Source organism: Diceros bicornis, chromosome 20 (assembly GCF_020826845.1).
Source record: "Diceros bicornis minor isolate mBicDic1 chromosome 20, mDicBic1.mat.cur, whole genome shotgun sequence".
Lineage (NCBI taxonomy): Eukaryota > Metazoa > Chordata > Mammalia > Perissodactyla > Rhinocerotidae > Diceros > Diceros bicornis.
The window spans coordinates 29,154,146-29,174,895 of record NC_080759.1 but is presented as its reverse complement, the minus strand read 5'-3'; the positions used below and the strand labels follow the sequence as shown (position 1 = coordinate 29,174,895).

At 36.1% G+C, this 20,750-nt stretch overlaps 1 protein-coding gene across 4 annotated transcripts in view; it reads right to left on the bottom strand.

The window, feature by feature from the left end:
* Positions 1-20,750, bottom strand: part of TTC33 (tetratricopeptide repeat domain 33) — a 44,938-nt gene that overhangs the window by 2,792 nt on the left and 21,396 nt on the right. For all 4 annotated transcript variants that reach the window (XM_058564180.1, XM_058564179.1, XM_058564178.1 and 1 more), the window contains exons 3-4: positions 8,941-9,022; positions 7,398-7,529 (exon numbers count right to left, since the gene is read on the bottom strand). In XM_058564180.1, coding sequence (XP_058420163.1) covers positions 7,398-7,529; positions 8,941-9,022 — 214 coding nt within the window. The remainder of the gene's footprint in view (positions 1-7,397; positions 7,530-8,940; positions 9,023-20,750) is intronic.

The window sequence follows — 20,750 nt, the reverse complement described above, 5'->3', positions numbered from 1 at the left end:
TAACAAATGGAAAATAAAGTTATGGAAGTGTGAAAGAAAGTTGACTAACGATTTGCTGATGAGTACTAAAAGTCCATTAAAGTAGAAGAACTGATATAGTTCAAAACAAGGCAAATGCATTGTTCAGCTTCTGCAGATCAGTAAATATACGAATCTGGGGATTTCCTAGGCTAAACCATGATCAGGAAGGTACCAAGAATGCATACCTTTGAAGCCAAGAACTTATATCATAATAATGCTAACGTGTATTGAGTGTCACAGGAGTCAAAGAAAGACATTATATAATGATAAAACAGTCAATTCACTGACTTAGTATAAGGAAATAGGAGGCTATCAGATAATGGACTATCTCATACAGAAGATTTTTCGCCCAAACCTCAAGGTAACCACTAAACAAATAATCAAATTAAAACCACATATGATAAACAAAGAGAAAACTAGAAGAATCATAAGACAGAACAACCAAACTGAATTGGCAGTCCAAAACAAATGGGACAAGAAACAAAGGAAATGCAAAAGAACCAGAAAATAAGTGACAAAACAGCAACATTCAACCCTCATATTTCAATAATTACCCTAAATGTAAACGGATTGAACTCTCCAATCAAAAGATACAGAGTGGCAGGATGGATTAAAAAGCAAGACCCAACAATATGCTGCCTTCAGGAAACACATCTTAGCACTAAAGACAAGCACAGGCTCAGAGTGAAAGGATGGAAGACAATACTCCAAGCTAATGGCAAACAAAAGAAAGCAGGTGTTGCCATACTCATATCAGACAAAGTAGACTTCAAGATAAAACAGGTTAAGAAAGACAAAGAAGGGAAATATATAATGATAAAAGGGACACTCCATCAAGAAGACATATCACTTATAAATATATATGCACCCAACATAGGAGCACCAATGTACATAAAACAACTATTAACAAACCTAAAAGGAGAAATCAACAACAACACAATAATAGTAGGGGATCTTAACACCCCACTTACAGCAATGGATAGATCATCCAGACAAAAAGTTAATAAAGAAATATTAGACTTAAATGAAAAACTGGACGAGATGGACCTAGTAGACATATACAGAGCACTCCACCCAAAAACAGCTGACTACACATTCTTCTCAAGCGCGCATGGAACATTCTCTAGGATAGACCATATGTTGGGAAACAAAGCAAGCCTCAATAAATTTAAGAAGATTGAAATCATAACAAGCATCTTTTCAGACCATAAGGCTATGAAACTGGAAATGAACCAGGAAAAAAAAACTGGGAAAGTGACAAAAATGTGGAGATTAAACAACATGCTACTGAACAACCAATGGATCATTGATGAAATTAAAGGAGAAATCAAAAACTATCTGGAAACAAACGAAAATGATAACATACCATATCAAACCATATGGGACGCAGCAAAAGCGGTCCTGAGAGGGAAACTCATAGCGATACAAGCCCACCTTAACAAACAAGAAAAAGCCCTAATAGGCAACCTTAAATTACACCTAACAGAACTAGAAAAAGAAGAACAAACAAAGCCCAAAGCCAGCAGAAGGAGAGAAATAATAAAAATCAGAGCAGAAATAAATGATATTGAGACCAAAAAAACAGTAGAAAGGATTAATGAAACAAAGAGTTGGTTCTTCAAGAAGATAAACAAAATCGACAAACCCTTAGCCAGGCTAACTAAGAAAAAAAGAGAAAAGGCTCAAGTAAATAAAATTAGAAATGAAAGAGGAGAAATTACAACGGATACCATGGAAATACAGAGGATTATAAGAGAATACTATGAGAAATTATATGCCAACAAATTGGACAATCTAGAAGAAATGGATAAATTCTTAGACTTATACAACCTCCCAAAATTGAACCAAGAAGAAATGGAGAATCTGAATAGACCAATCACAAGTAAAGAGATTGAAATAGTAATCAAAAACCTCCCAAAAAATAAAAGTCCAGGACCAGATGGCTTCTCCAGTGAATTTTACCAAACATTCAAAGAAGATTTAATACCCATCCTCCTCAAACTATTCCAAAAAATAGAGGAAGATGGAACACTTCCTGAATCATTCTATGAGGCCAACATCACCCTGATACCAAAACCAGACAAAGACAATACAAAGAAAGAAAATTACAGGCCAATATCGCTGATGAACATTGATGCAAAAATCCTCAACAAAATATTGGCAAACCGAATACAACAATATATTAAAAAGATCATACACCATGATCAAGTGGGATTTATACCAGAGACGCAGGGATGGTTCAACATCCGCAAATCAATCAACGTGATACATCACATCAACAAAACAAAGAATAAAAACCACATGATCGTCTCAATAGACGCAGAGAAGGCATTTGACAAGATACAACATCCATTTATGATAAAAACTCTCAATAAAATGGGAATAGAAGGAAAGTACCTCAACATAATAAAGGCCATATATGACAAACCCACAGCTAACATCATACTCAACGGGGAAAGACTGAAAGCCATTCCTCTGAGAACAGGAACGAGGCAGGGCTGCCCACTCTCACCACTCCTGTTCAACATAGTACTGGAGGTTTTGGCCAGAGCAATTAGGCAAGAAAAAGGAATAAAAGGAATCCAAATAGGTAACGAAGAAGTGAAACTCTCACTATTTGCAGATGACATGATTGTATATATAGAAAACCCTAAAGAATCTGTTGGAAAACTGTTAGAAACAATCAACAACTACAGCAAAGTTGCAGGGTACAAAATCAATCTACAAAAATCAGTTGCATTTCTATATGCTAATAATGAACTAACAGAAAGAGAGCTCAAAAAGATAATACCATTTACAATTGCATCAAAAAGAATAAAATACCTAGGAATAAATCTTACCAAGGAGGTGAAGGACCTATACAATGAGAACTACAAGACATTATTGAGGGAAATCTACGATGACATAAAGAAATGGAAAGATATCCCATGCACGTGGATTGGAAGAATAAACATAGTTAAAATGTCTATATTACCTAAAGCAATCTACAGATTCAATGCAATCCCAATCAGAATCCCAATGACATTCTTCACAGAAATAGAAAAAAGAATACTAAAATTTATATGGGGCAACAAAAGACCCCGAATAGCTAAAGAAATCCTAAAGAAAAAGAACAAAGCAGGAGGCATCACAATTCCTGACTTCAAAACATACTACAAAGCAATAGTAATCAAAACAGCATGGTACTGGTACAAAAACAGACACACAGATCAATGGAACAGAATTGAAAGCCCAGAAATAAAACCACACATATACGGACAGCTAATTTTCGACAAAGGTGCTAAGGACATGCAATGGAGAAAGGAAAGTCTCTTCAATAAATGGTGTTGGGAAAACTGGACAGCCACATGCAAAAGAATGAAAGTGGACCACATGCTATCGCCATTCACAAAAATTAACTCAAAATGGATCAAAGACCTGAAGGTGAGACCTGAAACTATAAAACTCATAGAAGAAAATATAGGCAACACACTATTTGACATTGGGTTTAAAGGAATCTTTTCGGATGACATGCCTACCCAGACTAGGGAAACTAAAGAAAAAATAAACAAGTGGGACTTTATCAGACTAAAGAGCTTTTATAAGACAAATGAAACCAGAATCAAGATGAACAAACAACCAACCAGCTGGGAGAGAATATTTGCAAAACATACATCTGACAAGGGGTTGATCTCCATAATATATAAAGAACTCACACAATTGAACAACAAAAAAACAAACAACCCGATCAAAAAATGGGCAGAGGAAATGAACAGACACTTCTCCAAGGAAGATATACAGATGGCCAATAGGCACATGAAAAGATGCTCAACATCACTAATCATCAGGGAAATGCAAATCAAAACAACACTAAGATACCACCTCACGCCCGTTAGAATGGCTATAATCACCAAGACAAAAAACAACAAATGTTGGAGAGGCTGTGGAGAAACAGGAACCCTCATACACAGCTGGTGGGAATGCAAATTGGTGCAGCCTCTATGGAAAACGGTATGGAGATTCCTCAAAGAATTAAAAATAGAGATGCCCTATGATCCAGCCATCCCACTACTGGGAATCTATCCAACGCACCTGAAATCAACAATCCAAAGAGGCTTATGCACCCCTATGTTCATTGCAGCATTATTCACCATAGCCAAGAAGTGGAAGCAACCTAAGTGTCCCTCGACTGACGATTGGATTAAGAAAATGTGGTATATATATACAATGGAATACTACTCAGCCATAAAAAAAGACAAAATCGTCCCATTTGCAACAACATGGATGGGCCTGGAGCGTATTATGCTAAGTGAAATAAGCCAGAAAGAGAAAGACAAACACTGTATGATCTCACTCATATGTGGAATATAAACCAACACATGGACAGAGAAAACTGGACTGTGGTTACCCGGGAAGTGGGGGTGGGGGGTGGGCACAAGGGGTGAAGGGAGTCATATATGGGGTGATGGACAAACAAAAATGTACAACCCAAAATTTCACAATGTTAGAAACCATTAAAATATCAATTAAAAAAAAAAAAAAAAGAAAAAACAGTCAATTCACCAGAAAGATATAACAATTATAAACATATATGCACCCAACATCAGAACACCTAAGTTAACACCGACAGTACTGAAGGGAGTAATAGCAATAAAGTAATACTAGGAGACTTCAATACCCCACTATCAATAATGGACAGAACGTCCAGACAGATCAATATGAAACAGAAGACTTGAACAACACTACAGACCAAAGGGACCTAACAGACATATACAGAACATTTCACCCAACAGAGAAGAATACACATTCATCTCAAGCACATACGGAACATTTTCCAGGACAGATCACTGGTTAGGTGAATAGATCACATGTTAGGTCACAAAACAAGTCTTAACAAATTTAAGAAGATATACTAAGTATCTTTTCGGACTAATGGAATAAAATTAGAAGTCAATAGAAGAAGGAAAACTGGAAAATTCACAAATATGTGGAAATTAAACAACACACTCTTGAACAACCAATGAGTCAAAGAAGAAATCAAAAGAGAAATTAGAAAATATCTTGAAACAAATGAAAATGAAAACATAACATACTGAAACTATGGAATGCAGCAAAAGCAGAACTAAGAGGGAAGTTTATAGTGAGGAATGCCTACGTTAAAAGAGAAAGATCTCACGTAAAAAACCTAACTTTTGGGGGCCGGCCCCGTGGCTTAGCAGTTAAGTGCACGCGCTCTGCTGCTGGTGGCCCAGGTTCAGATCCCAGGCGCGCACCGGCGCATAGCTTGTCCAGCCATGCTGAGGCCGTGTCCCACATACAGCAACTAGAAGGACGTGCAACTATGACATACAAATATCTACTGGAGCTTTGGGGAGAAAAAGGGGGAAAAAAAGGAGGAGGACTGGCAACAGATGTTAGCTCAGGGCTGGTCTTCCTCAGCCAAAAGAGGATTGGCATGGATGTTAGCTCAGGACTGATCTTCCTCACAAAAAAAACAAACAAAAAAACCCCCTAACTTTTCACCTCAAAGAATTAGAAGAACAAACTAAGGCTATAATCATTTTCCAACATAAACACCTAACTCTAAATAATCACTCATAAAATCTAAATACTCATAGAGATATACCCAACTATTGACTTCATTTACTGTCTGCTCTATTTATCTGTGTATTTTCTTATGTTTTTGTCCATATGTATATACAGTAAGAATCATTAGATGTTAGAAATTTTAGCTTGCTTTCAATATATTTTTCATAGTATCCTTTCATTATGACATTTTCAGTAAAGTCACTTTTTAAACCATTCCAGTCTTTCAAAAGAACAGCTTAAGTTTACATAAAAATTACAAATGTAGATTTTTTCAAGTAGAGCCCTAAAAATTACATTAAATGGGGAAAAATAACAGTTTTATTCCTCCAAGAATTTAACAATATTAACAGACAGAACCATATCAATAGAAAAAAAATATCAGTTGAACAACTGGTATTCATTAAAAAAAACTTAAAATATTGAATAATTTTACTTTTATTGGTTGATCCAAAGTATCTCTGTTGTCTCATCTGTAGTATATTTTCTTTCTTTATAGGACAATCTTTGCTAAACATTATGCCCTAGAGATTTTTTGCATTACCATAGGCACTTATAAGCAAAAGAGGTAATGACTTATAAGTTTTTAACAAAGGAGAAATGGGAAAAAAGTATTCTATGATAGGTTTTTGTTTGTTCTCCTGTTAACCTATTAGAAAACTAAATTCCTTGAATTTCTTTTTTCCAACTCTGGTATGATTTAAGTCTTTAGGTAAAAAAGAGAAAAGATGACTATGTTAAATGGCAAGGAAAGAAAATGGCCTTCGGTTAAACTAGTTTCCATCACTGTGAACCTCATCCCAGATGGTCATTTTTAAGTTACTTTACTCCCATCAATTCTTTTCTCATCAAAATTCCTTACTTCTTATTTCTGAGAATTTGACAAACATCTTTTCTTTGTAAATAGAAAAATGAAATATTTACAAGAGTACCAGAAACATCTAAGTTATCCACAACTTACTAAAGCCATTTTTAGTAATGTTAAGTTCAGAGCTTATGCATAATTTTAGCCTTTAAAGAAAGTTTTTGATTTTTTTTGGTTTGCTTTCTTTTTAACCGTAAAAGGCCAATAAAAGCATGAAAAATCTTAATTTACTTAATGACACAGAGGAAATTTGGCACTACTGTATGAGACTGCAAACATGTTTTAGGAAATTAGCCGTCAGGTATACATAGTCCAGCCAAAACAAAAACAAAAACAGGACAGTCCCCACAGCTACCTCTTACCTACTTAGCCTCTGCTACCTACAAGGTATAGTCCAGGCAAGTTGAGAAATGCATTAATCACCAGTTTTACACAATGAATATTTCATTTTCATAAGCTTCCACCCTTTCCCATTTTCTCCTCACTAAGCCAGCAACCTGTCAGTCTAAAGATTTATCACCATTACTCTCCCACAGTCCACTTTCTTCCTTCCCCAACATAATCTTTTAGTGGTTTTGTCTCCATGGTGATACTGTTATCACTTTATAACGTGGTAAATTTAATGATACAAAGAACTAACCTAGAAGTTGCTTATTTTATATTTAAATAAGGTTTACCAAATGCCAATGTTTTATGTTAAATTTTTTTTTAACTTTCATGATGCCAAATACCTGAAAAATATTCAGACCCTGATACAATTGGTGTTTATAATGGAAAAACATGTTCAGTAATAACTTTGATCTGTGTTTATGGGTTAATACCTTTAAGAGGTAATTTGTTATTTATTTTTGCGTAGATTTGATAAATGACGCTTTACTTTTCGGTTCAGTTGATCAAAAGCATGCCAAAATAAAATTTCAGTATTATGATAATTTGACTTCCTTACCAAGACTATCTCTCCTAATCCAAGCTGAGCTCGTCCCAAAGTTTGCCAAGACTCCCATGAATGTGGATTTCTCTGGACGGCCATTTCTGCGGCATGAACTGCTGGGAACATCTCATGAAGAGACATCAGGACCTAGAGCCAAAAAGAAGAAACAAAACCTGTCAGTAATATTCATACACTCAAACTACTAATGGATAACCATACATAAACAACCCTTTTCATTTTTAAAAATAGATTTTTAGTCTGGTAAACATAGCATTTCAGTGGTTTTGACCCCTCTCCTCTGCCATTCAGAGTCAGGAATTATATTCTTCTTCCTACTCTTGAAATAACTATGAAAATATAAACTATTCCCTTTCCAATTATTGAAGCCTACTACTGTCCATCTGGTCAAAACCAAGTGGTCATATTCTAGCCATGATGGTTCAGAGCTATTTGAACTCTCAATTCCACTTCTATTTATAATGTGGTTTTAAGGGAATCCCAGGTCTTGCTGTTAAACTAGGTTAATTTAAATTTGTTCAACCACCCATTCTGTCTCTAGTGAACATCTTCCTGCTACAAAAATCATTTCAGCACTCCATAGGCCTCTCCACAGCTGGGTTCTTGAAACCACACACACCAGAAAAACTGGGACGTTCCAGCACTTCAATCTATGGGAAAGGGCTGGATTTTGTCTATAATCTGTGTACCATCTGCATTTCACAAGATTTGTGACACAATCATCATGATCACGTTCCAAATTAAAAAACTCATTTCATAGACTTAGCCACAAATCCTGCCTTTAATATATGCATATTCAAGACTGAAAATTAAAGGCATCCAAATGAAGGTCCTCATAGTGCTTCATTCAGTGGACACACTTTATTTAGGTTTTCCCCAGTTAAGCTAAAATCAAAGCTGATAAAGGATGCGCCTTATGCTTGAGATCATCATCTGAAAGAGATCTGTCAGGTACGTAGATCAAAGCTGAACTGTAACTATTCCCTGCCAAAAATACGTTTAATGCTCTGTTTGAGTTAAGTCTCTGGGATAACCTAATCCAAGTGCTCAGAGGTTTTCTTTGTGAACTTTCCCACAAAATATTAGAAATGTATTTTTAAGTACAAATGTTATTTTTAAACTATTAATAAATTGAGTCTATTCTGACCTTTTGCTAAGGACTAGGCCATTTTTTGGGAAATATCATCATCCAGAATCCAACTTATCCTCATTCTAAAGAAATTAAGTTATTGCTAAGTCCACCACAAATAATTTCGAGGGAAAGTAAACACTTCATTTATTTAAGAGATCACCAGTGACTTTTTAAAAGATATCCATCTGCTCATAACTTCCCATAGTTAGGTTGAAATAACAGTTAACTTCATTATAAAGGTAAATAAATTTTTAATTTGATGCATAAAGAAGAGCCATAAATAACATGGTGACATATTTTTTCCCCAAACTGTATTTGAAAAAGAGAATGCTATTTTGGTTCACCATTGCTCATCAAATAAACATAGCGTGATTTCATAACGAAAGTGAAATTCTTCATAATCATTACCTGTGATTTCATCTCATACAGGGTAGCGTCATTTGGGGTTAATTGTAGTGCTTCATCCCATTTCTGAATCGCCTCTCGATATCTGTGGTTGTTAAAGTTACATTAATATCATATTTTCCATCAGTCCTTGAGAATACAAGACCAAATTTAAAAATCAGATACGAAGGAATAACCATTTATCAAGAAATATCTCTATTCAAGAACTGATAATACGTAATGATGTTACAAAAGCAGGAAAATTTAAGAGGTGAAGGGAAAGACAGCAAAAGTGAAAAAAGCAAAATATAAATAAAAGAAATCTTGGAAACCTTTCTCCAAGGTTTTATTTTCTGGGCTGAGAAATCAATACCAGAATATCTCTTTCTTTCATTAACCCCCATGTCTACATATGTTGTCATTCATTTTAGATGTATTATAGAAGACTTTCCTGAGGAATTTACAATCCAGTTGCAACCCTGGGCTCTACTGCAGCAATCTAGCTGACACTGATGACAATTTAAGAAGTTGCCAGGTAATTTTGTAAAGATTCTTCAGTTTTAAGTTTCCCTGTCTATAAGTTCCATGAGCACAGGGACCAGGTCTTGTGCATCACTATTAATACATGGTAAGTTTATAAGAAATGGGTCAAATGAATGAAAAACAGTACGGAGATGTGGATTTCCACTATCACCTTTTCAGTGATCTTCTCCCAGGCAGGTCTCTCCTTTGAGCTCCCGAGCCAGACAGTCAACTAACATCTCCACTGAGATGTCCCATAGAGACCTCAAACTCTATATGCCCCAAACTGATCTTAGCACACTCCACACCAAATCTGCAGAAGCATAGCAGCCATCTTTGTTTTTTTCTTTTAATAAAATTAAGGAACCACTAAATCCTACATGTTATCCAAAGCAGTCATCTTCACAGCATCCTTCACAAGTGGTTAACTCATGCAGACTTGAATATTTCTAGCAGGAGAAAGTTCTAATTACCAGAACATTCTTCATTATAATGACCTGGAACTTTCTATCTTGTACCTTTCCCCTAATCTACTAGTTCTGCTTTCTAAAGCTAAACAGAAAGTATATAATCCACAGTTTTCATTCTTGGCTATATACAGAATGATCTGGGAAGATTTTGGAAGGGAAAAAACACACACACATACACGCTGGTCCCTGTCTCAGATCAACTAAAACCGAAATTCTTGGAGTAGGGCCCAGGCATCCATATTTTTCAAAAGTTCCCCAGGTAATGCTAATAAAAACCAGGGTTGTGAGCCACTAATATCTCTCATAGTATGTGAAGCCCTATCACGCTATCTTCTCTTGAATCGCTTCTTGTTACCTGTTTTCCAGACCCTTCATTTCCTCTGTATGTGTTCTTGTGAATAATTTCCTACCTAATATGTGAAGATCCAAACCAAACATAACAACCGATACGTGGGCTATCTGCACTGATTATTATTTAGCAGGGAGCAGAGAACTAAAGAAATAAAGGCAGGGCCGGCCCCTGGTTTAGCGGTTAAGTGCGCGCGCTCCGCTACTGGCGGCCGGGTTCGGATCCCGGACGCGCACCGACGCACCACTTCTCCCGCCATGCTGAGGCCGCGTCCCACATGCAGCAACTAGAAGGATGTGCAACTATGACATACAACTATCTACTGGGGCTTTGGGGGAAAAAAAAAAGGGGAGGATTGGCAATAGATGTTAGCTCAGAGCCAGTCTTCCTCAGCAAAAAGAGGAGGATTAGCATGGATGTTAGCTCAGGGCTGATCTTCCTCACACACACAAAAAAAAACATAAAAAAAAAAAGAAAGGCAGAATTTGGTAGGAAATACAAAATTGAAGAACATAAAAAAGTACAATCTCTCTCTGTTTTCACCCTGCTATAGAGTTCCTTTACCAGTACATAATACAAATGGCAAATGGGCCACAGCCTCCTTAGAATAAGTTTGGCACATTGCCAGCTCCCTGGCTAGCAGCAGGGATGAGGGTGAACTGGGTGGGTGTGTCCTTACAAAGCCTGCCTTAACTGCCACATACGTTGTAGCAGTGGCTATTGTTATTTTGTAGTAATGGGCTATGTATATAACTATAAGCTGAAGATTCACCCCACAAAGGCTGGCAGTCTTTGTTTCTAGGCAAACCACATCTGAATATGCAGAGATGGCTATCAGAACGACTGCCTGGACCACTGTTAATATCTTTTTCCCTCACAGGGGCCCCTGCTGAGTCCTGAGGAGATAACTGTTTAAACACTGTGTTTAACTCTGGGTAAAGGACTGCTTGAATTTTAGGAACTGCCAATGATTTGAACACAGTGTAACGATTATTCACCTCATTTTTAAATGATGTGCTACTGTGATGCTGTATATTTTTCCCTGCCTCTGCTTGCATCAACAATACTCTTATGTCACAAATCAAATCTCTAAGAGCTTCACTAACTGAAAATTATTTCTCTATCAAGGATTTTGCCAAACTCAAGCATCTGCCTAGAGCCAGGGTCCACAAAGGAGGAAGCCAGTGGAGACGCGCAGTCTCACTGGTTGCTGTCTGTCAACACTCTCCTTCCGTCTCACTCAGAGACCCTCCTGAAATGCTCCATGAGTTGCTCTGCTTTCCACGTACTCAGGCACTTCTGTACAGTGTCAGACTGTGCCCATTAGCCTGGTCTGCACAGGCTTGAGTGGCTGGCACACAATTCTCCATACACACTCTGTGCTTAGCAGGTGGTAGACATGGGTTAGCTAAACCACTGCATCCCACTGTTAGTCCTAGTTACCCTCAATGGAAATCTGAGGCTCACAGTTATTTTTAGATAATTCACAGGTGAATGTTAGCTTAGAATCTGCCTAATGCACGTCAAAGCAAGCCATTTAAGGTATCTTTTTCAGGTACCATTAAAATTCTTTATTTATGAATTCCAATTATTTGATTAAAATACCATCAACTATACAGAATTATTTAACTAGCTGCTTCTGTAGGGTCACCACCTATCAGATCATACTGTTTGGACTCTTACGCCAACCTTTTAAGGTCCCATTCTTACAGTCCTTCCTTTCCTAGGCCCCCAAGACAAAGTAGCTTCCTTTAAGCAAAACGTACTTTTTAAAAAGAAGGATGGTAGAGAAAAGATGCAAGAACCTCACCTGGTACACAAGTCAGCAAAGGAGAAGAGGAAAAGGAACCAACAGAGAAGGAATGAGAAAGTTTACTGGTGGGCTGGCCCCGTGGCTTAGCGGTTAAGTGCGCGCACTCCGCTGCTGGCGGCCCGGGTTCGAAGCACAGGCGCGCACTGATGCACCGCTTCTCCGGCCATGCTGAGGCCGCGTCCCACATACAGCAACTAGAAGGATGTGCACCTATGACATATAACTATCCACTGGGGCTTTGGGGAAAAAAAGGAGGAGGTTTGGCAATAGATGTTAGCTCAGGGCCGGTCTTCCTCAGCAAAAAGAGGAGGATTAGCACGGATGTTAGCTCAGGGCTGATCTTCCTCACCAAAAAAAAAAAACAAAAAGTTTACTGGTGGACTCTTTACAGGATAAAAACCACAGCTTGTGAAGATGAGAGAAAGGGAAGGAGGAGGAAGGCAGGACCTGCAGATTCCAGCAGACCTCTTCCTTCTTTGATCTGTGCATGTACATCCATTAAGGCAGCCTAAGACTGCAAATCTATGCTGGACGCTAAAACTCGCTGTGGGCTTATAATGGATATTCAATTCTTTTAAACACAAAAATATTCTTAAATCAGGTCTTCCTTGTATTCTATATCTGAGTAAAGGACAATTGTTTTGATATAAAAAATTGTTTCCTCGGTATACAAATAGAGAAGAATCAGAAAATAGAGGAAAGCAGGCATGCACATACACACGTACGTACACATGCATGGAAATTAACAATGCTCATAATTTCACGACCCAAAGATAATAACCATAGTTAATACAGTTAACATTTTATTATATAGTCTTCCAGTTTATTGCAATGTATTGTATATGACACACACACGAAACATTTTTCTTATGTCTTTAAATCATGAAAGGCTTCTCTCTATGGTATAATGTTTAAAGACTGATTACTGCTATTCAAAACCAAAATTCATTCAAATGGATCCTCTATTGTTAGACATAAAAGATTATCCTTTGGTACAAACTTCCATTAGAAGATAAGTAAGTTATGGGGATCTAACATACAGCATGGTGACTCTAGTTAGCAATACTATACTATATATTTGCAAGTTGCCAAGAGGGTAGATCTTAAATGTTCTCATCACAAAAAAGAAATGGTAATTATGTAAGGTGATGAATGTATTAACTAACCTTATTGTGGTAATCATTTCACAGTATATAAGTGTATCAAATCATCACATTGTATATCTTAAATTTACACAATTTTATTTCTCAATTATATTTCAATGAAGCTAAAAAAAATTACCCTTTGGCCATTACAATTCTCTTTTGGAAGGAAGTGGGCCATCAATAATAATTATGAAGAAGAAAAATTGTATTTTGGAGGTCAAATATAATACACATATTATATTTGATGTAAAACTGACTGGAAATGAGATCACCTTAGAAGAAAGGTTGTATAACTCAAGATATCATTCCCATTGATTTCCCTTAAGAAAAAAGCCCACAAGGGAAGAAATAAATATTATACTTACTTGTCTATACTACTCCCCTTGAGATTTTCTATTAATATGACCTGCCAGCTTTACAAGGAACATAATTTCAGTTCCCAGTTGGTTTAGTTATTACAACTAGCAATCTCTATGCTTATCAGAAATTCAAATGACACTAATACTCTTTAAATATAATAAGATTATATCTAAAATACAAATCATATTCAGGCTGTTTACTCCTCTAGAAACTAGCCTACATGTTTAACAATTAGAATTATAATTTAAAAATTTTATTTTTAGTCATATAGAAAAGGGGGAAAAAAATCCTTCTAACGAAACACAAAGCAGCAGCCTCTCACGTCCTCTCTTCTCAATCTCATCTTCAAACTACACGCACAGGACAGGCACACACTAAAAAGCTCGACTTCAAATGAACAATTACTTTTAATTTAAACTATGTAAACAAGAGAACAGGTACATGAATGCTATTTTCAAAACCTCTGTGAGGGACAAATATAGGACCTTTTTCTTTCAAAACTTTGAAATAGAAATAACGAACTTCTAAACAAATGCTGATGAAAGAAAGTTCTTTATAGAGGGAAAAAAGCTAATAAATATGCAGGAGGAATACTAGAATTTTAAAAATCATTTATGGTGTTGGGAAATTGGACAGCCCCATGCAAAACAATGAAAGTAGACCAATATCTTTTGCCATACACAAAAATTAACTCAATATGGATCAAAGACTTGAAGGTAAGACCTGAAACCATAAAACTCCTAGAAGAAAATATAGGCAGTACACTCTTTGACATCGGTCTTAGAAGGATCTTTAAGAATACCATGTCTACTTGGACAAGGGAAACAAAAGAAAAAATAAACAAGTGAGATTTCATCAGACTAAAGAGCTTCTGCAAGGCAAAGGAAACCAGGAACAAAATGAAAAGACAACTCCCACCAACTTGGAGAAAATATTTGCAAATCATATATCCGACAAGGGGTTAATCTCCAAAGTATATAAAGAACCCACACAACTCAATAACAAAAAAACAAACAACCTGATCAAAAAATGGGCAGAGGATATGAACAGACATTTTTCCAAAGAAGATATACAGATGGCCAAGAGACACATGAAAAGATGTTCAACATCATTAATTATTAGGGAAATGCAAATCAAAACTACACTAAGATATCTCTTACACCCGTGAGAATGGCTATAATCACCAAGACAAAAAATAACAAATGTTGGAGAGGATGTAGAGAAAAGGGAACCCTTACACACTGCTGGTGGGAATGCAAACTGGTGCAGACACTACAGAAAACAGTATGGAGATTTTTCAAAAAATTAAAAATAGAAATACCATATGACAGCTATCCCACCACTGGATATTTATCCAAAGAACTTGAAATCAACAATTTAAAGAGACTTATGCACCCCCACGTTCATTGCAGCATTACTCACTATAGCCAAGATGTAGAAGCAACCCAAGTGCCCATCGACTGATGACTGAATAAAGAAGATGTGGTATATATATACAATGGAATACTACTCAGCCATAAAAAAAAGACTAAATCGTCCCATTCACAACAACATGGATGGACCTTGAGGGTATTATGTTAAGTGAAATAAGCCAGACAGAGAAAGACAAATACTGTATGATTTCACTCATATGTGGAAGATAAACTAATACATGGGCAAAGAGAACAGTTGTGTGGTTACCAGAGGAGAAGGGGGTTGAGGAGTGGGCATAAGGGGTAAAGGGGCACATTTATATAGTGACTGACAAATAATAAGGTACCACTGAAATTTCACAATGTTATAAACTATTATGACCTCAATAAAATAAAAATAAATAAATAAATAAAAATCAGCATTTATGAAATAATGGATCTAGGCAATGACCATCAGTGGATGCTAAAACCATCAGAGAAAAGACTGATGCAGAGCTGTGTAATGGAGGATAAGGCTGATACTCCACCCAAATGCTATAGATTATCTTAGAATCACTAAAGGGGTACTCAGATATTATATATATCATGACGTGATGCAATAGGGGGTAAACAACACCATGAATATTCTTGCAAAAAAAAAACATTGAACCTGTATTGAGCTGCTAGACCTAACTTCCAGTTTACAGAAAATACAAGAGATTGAGGAAAAAATTAAATGATCCAAAGGAGAAAAATCAGGCAAATCCAGAGTGTGAGACATTCTACAAAACAATTTACCTAGTCAATTCTAAAAATCAATGCCATGGGGAAAAATTTAACACGTGAGAGAACTGTTCTAATGTTCTAACTATGGGGTCCACAAACTTGTTCTGTAAAGGGCCAAACAGAAAATATTTTAGGTTTTGGAGGCCAGATGGTCTCTGTTCCAACTATTCAACTCTGCTGCTGTAATGTGAAAGCAGCCATAGACAATACAAATGAGTGGGTCTGTGTGCCAACAACACTTTATTTACCAAAATAGATGGCAGCCCACACTTGGTCTGCTAATTGTAGTTTGTAGACCCTGCTCTAAATTAAAAGAGACTAAAAACACATAACAACCAATAACAATGTATGGGCCTTGACTGGATCTTCAGTTAAAAAATCAGCTACAAAAAACATTTTATGGACAATTGCAAAACTAAATATGTATGAGATACTAGAACACATTAGGGAATTATTCTTGTCTTATGTGCTAATCATATTATGGTTCTATAGGAAAAGGTCTTTATTGATAGAAAATTCATATCAAAGTTTTCAGGGATGAGCTTTCATGATATCTGTGACTTATCAAATGGTTCATAAAACATACACAGATAAAGCAAACACGGGATGATAACAATTGCTGAATCTAGGTGGTGGATAAACAGGTGTTCACTGAATAATCCAACTTTTCTGTATGTTTGAAAATTTTCATAATAAAAAGTTAGAAAACAGTTTTTAATGAAAAGTTATAGGCATGTTCCTTATCTTTATACATGCATTATACATCTATATACGCATATGTGCACATAACCTTTAAAATCCAAGTCTGTTTCTAGATAATGATATACTCAAAAGAAAAAAGGAAAAAAAGGTAAAACATGTTTTTTCAAACGCACATCCAGTTTGACCCAGCAATTCCCTTTCTATAAATCTTTCTTTTGGACTGACCTGTATATGGGCACACTTATATCTCTGAAAGAATATTCACTGTATCATATGTAAAAATTAAAGATGAAAACAGCCTTTCTCAAAAGAGGGATGGTTAAATACATTTTAATACATGACACAATTAAATACAAGTATCCCTTCATATCCAGATCTTTCTGGTTCCCGATTTTAGATGAGAGTCTACATAGTAAGAGATCTGCTATACAGCCATTAGGGAAAAAAAAAAGGCAAGTCTATACGTAATAACACAAAATGATCTCGAAGATATATTAAGTTAAAAAGGCAAGGGAGAGAATGATATATATATTTAGAATGCTACCATTTACGATCTTTTAAAAGATATATAGATGCACATGCTTATAAATCTAAAGATTATCTTTGGCAGGATATCAAGAAACTGGTGACTGTGGTTGCCTGTGGGAAAGTGAACTAATAGACCGGGGGACAGGAGTGAGGGCAGGACCTACTTTTCACTGTATATCCTTTGTTATTACTGCATTTGCTTTTTAAAATCATGAGCATGTTTTATTGCCTTTCTCTTTTCATTAAAAATTTTAAGAATAAAATAAACCATGGGACTGGGTAAGATCACATACAGAGAGAGAGTAGATGAGAAAGAGAAAAGACACAGGACTGGAGTTTCCAAAGTTCAGAGGTCAAGCAGAGAAGGACCAGCAAGGACAGCTGAGAAGCAGAGAAAGGGAGGACGGAGGAAATTCAGGAGTGTGTGATTTCATAGAAAGCAAGAGAGAAGTCTGTCATGGAGAGAGTTACGAATTGTTCCGAATACCTCAGAGAGATCTAGTAACGTGTAGATCATTGGTGACACTGACCAAAACAGTATTCTTGAAATGGTGGGAATGGAAACCAGAATGAAGAGTGAACTGCAAGTAAGGAAGTGGGGACAATGAATGCTGACAACTCATTTAGGAAGTTTTTCTGTTAATACCAAAGAGAGAAATGAGAAGATAACTGGGCAGGAATATAAGGTCAAGAGAAAGTTGACATATATCTCAAACACAACACGTCCAAACTGAACTCATCATCATCTACTCCAAACTTACTCTACCCTTATATCCCTGGCTTAGGGAATAGCACCAGCAAGTCATTAAGACAGAATTCGGAAGTCATTCTTGACTATACCTTTCCCTGCCCAAGGTCACATTAGTCATCAATTCTCTAATTCCTTTAACCCATTGTCACTGTTACTACTTAGTGTACGTCCTCAGTCTTCCTTGTTGGGACTATCAAAATTTTAATTAACCCGTCTTCCTGAGACCAGTCTTGCCTGACCCCAATCCATTTTCTACTTTATCTCAGAAAGATTTTTCCAAAACATAATTTTGATAAGTTCACCTTACTGACTAAAATATTTCAGTAGCTTCTGGTTATCTTCAGGACACCGAAGTTCAGGCCTCTTAAATTTAGCAAGGCATTCAACAGACTCTAGACACGGTCTTTGCTCCAAAGTCGCCACTCACCTCTAGACATTCCCTCTACCTGACACTGTACATTATGCTCCTTCCAGTTCTACTGAACTCTTTTCGATACTCCAAGGGGAGAGATTTTCTCTGGCCTCCTGGCTTTGCACATCCAGATCCCTATGGCTGGAATATTGTTCTTTAGCTAATTCCCATTTGTCTTCATGACTCTGCTCTGATACCATCTCCTCCCAAAAATCTTCTCAAACACTCTATAATTCTTCTATTCCCCCATTTAGTTAAATGCTCTCCTTTTATATTATCCAATGAACTCTCTAAAATAGTACTCTTTATTCCATATCAAAACAGTGTTCCTCACAAAAGAAGCTTATCTAATATTTTCCTTGTGGCATCAATGCCTAACAAAAGCACTAAGTAATGTTCAGTGAGTAAAACAAGATATAAGAAATTAGTATACTAAGCTAATTTGAGTGAGCGGAGCAGAATATAAAACAAATGTCAAATGATATTGAACATAATTTTATCTTTGCTGAAGCAGAGAGAATTTTAGGTTTTACATAGCTTTAGAGTAAATTTTAATTACTTGTCGTAATTATTTAAATTCCTAATAAAAAGAAAAGTTGCATATATTAACACACTACTAAACTCAAAAGCTTTATTCTAAATATAGTTGATGCTCATTCCCGGTAGTTATGTTCTATAAAGTCACCATAAAGACGGAATTAGCAAATACTGAATCATTGCTCCTAGGGCAAATACAGGGTTAAGTTCCTGCAAGCCTCTGGTCACAACATTTTTATCAATTGATTAATAGATAACCTTGTTTTATGTGTGTTTCTTTTTAAAGACACCTTATTTAATATATATTGCTAATTCATTAACATTGAACTCATGGCCAACAGCACTGTAACTCATGGCTGGACAAAGCTTATCTAACACACATGTCTTCTCTGAAAGGCACATCACAGCTTTCTTGTGCTCAGGAACACCAGACAGCACTTCTGCACTACACCTGGGGGCCATTTTAAATAGCAAAATCACCAACAAAAATGTGGAAAACATAACACTAAATAGACCACAACGAGGTCACTTGTTTACAGTATGAGAGCTAAAACAAGAAGGCAGAGGCTTGTCTGACTTAGCGGGGAATATACACATCAGGCAACTCAGATTTTTCACAGCTTTGTGCATGTCTGCTAATGACTGTGAAAGCACCATGAGTATTGATTTTGGGGTTGCAAATACATTTTAGTGAGTAGGTGAACTCACAAATACAGAGTCCGTGAATAAAGACTGACTGTATTTAAGAAGAAATGTTATAGCATTTTTGTCTACGTCAAATGAAATGCAACTAACCACAAATGATTATTACATTCCACTAATATCATGATTGATTTCTATTACACAATTTTAAGTGCTTATGTGGAAATATCAAAACAAATTGAAAAGCCATTCCTATACAGCTACATTTTTAGCAAATCAGTAGCTAATACTAAGATTCATCATTTTATTTCCTTATTAAAAACTATGTTGTCAAGAACTTTAAAGTCTTCACTTTATTTTATATTGTGTTTCTATTAATATTTATACTAATTGAGCCCCAAAATGTTTAATGAAAGAAACAACTTTTCTGGCTCAGTTTAGATTTTGTTATTGCAAGTGACTTTCCTTTGTTCAGTATATTTTAAATTAAAAGTTTAGTTTATCTCCTTGATTTTGTGGGAACTTTCATATAGACATTATAATAATATTGAAAGTAGTTTTTAGATAGATCTAAGTTGACTGAAAATCGTGTGATTTCCAATGTAGGCAGATCAGGTTCCAACTCTTAAACAATGGTCAGTTTCCTGAATGAAACAAACAAAAAAAATATCTAAATTATTTTGAGTTTCTCTGTCTAGAATTTGGAGTGGCATTCTGAAGAAAGCAAGGACAAAATAATGTACAGTTATGTACAATGAGCATTCATTATGAGGAATCTAACTTCCTGTATGTAGGCTCAGAAAGAAAGAAAAAAGAAGCAAAAATAATGAAAGAGGAAAATATACTTCCTAATTGCATATCTTCTCAAGACAGTCATCTTTAGGGAAAGGAGAACAGGAGCGGGAAGAAGTTTTGAGATGATGCTCAGACTAGAGTTCCAGAACGTTTTTACTAGGCAAGGGAAAAGATATACTTTAAAAATAAACCCTAAACTGCTCTGAGTTTTAGTTGCTATCACTTGTTGAAATTACGTGGACATAGGATTAGGTGAAGTCATAAAGCCCATTTTCAGTAATAATTTAAAGTATTTACTTACACAAAAGAACAAACAAGTCTTTAAAAGTTTCTAATTTATTATAGACAAGAACAAACAATTTAGGGCGGATCAATTCACTCTGGAAACAGGAGGAAGGAGCGCTGAAATTACATGCAAGTGTATACGCACTGAATAAAGGTCATTTTCCAAAGCAAATTAAAACAATGAAGCCAACTTCTACCCAGTGCAGGACACTGCTTAGTTGTTACTGTATTGAAAGCAATTACCTTGTTCTACTCCTTGCTACACTAGCAATGAATTTTCTGAAACAAGTAAAAACTCACAATTTTCATTTCCCAATTTCTACTTCAGATATAGGGATCATTTAAA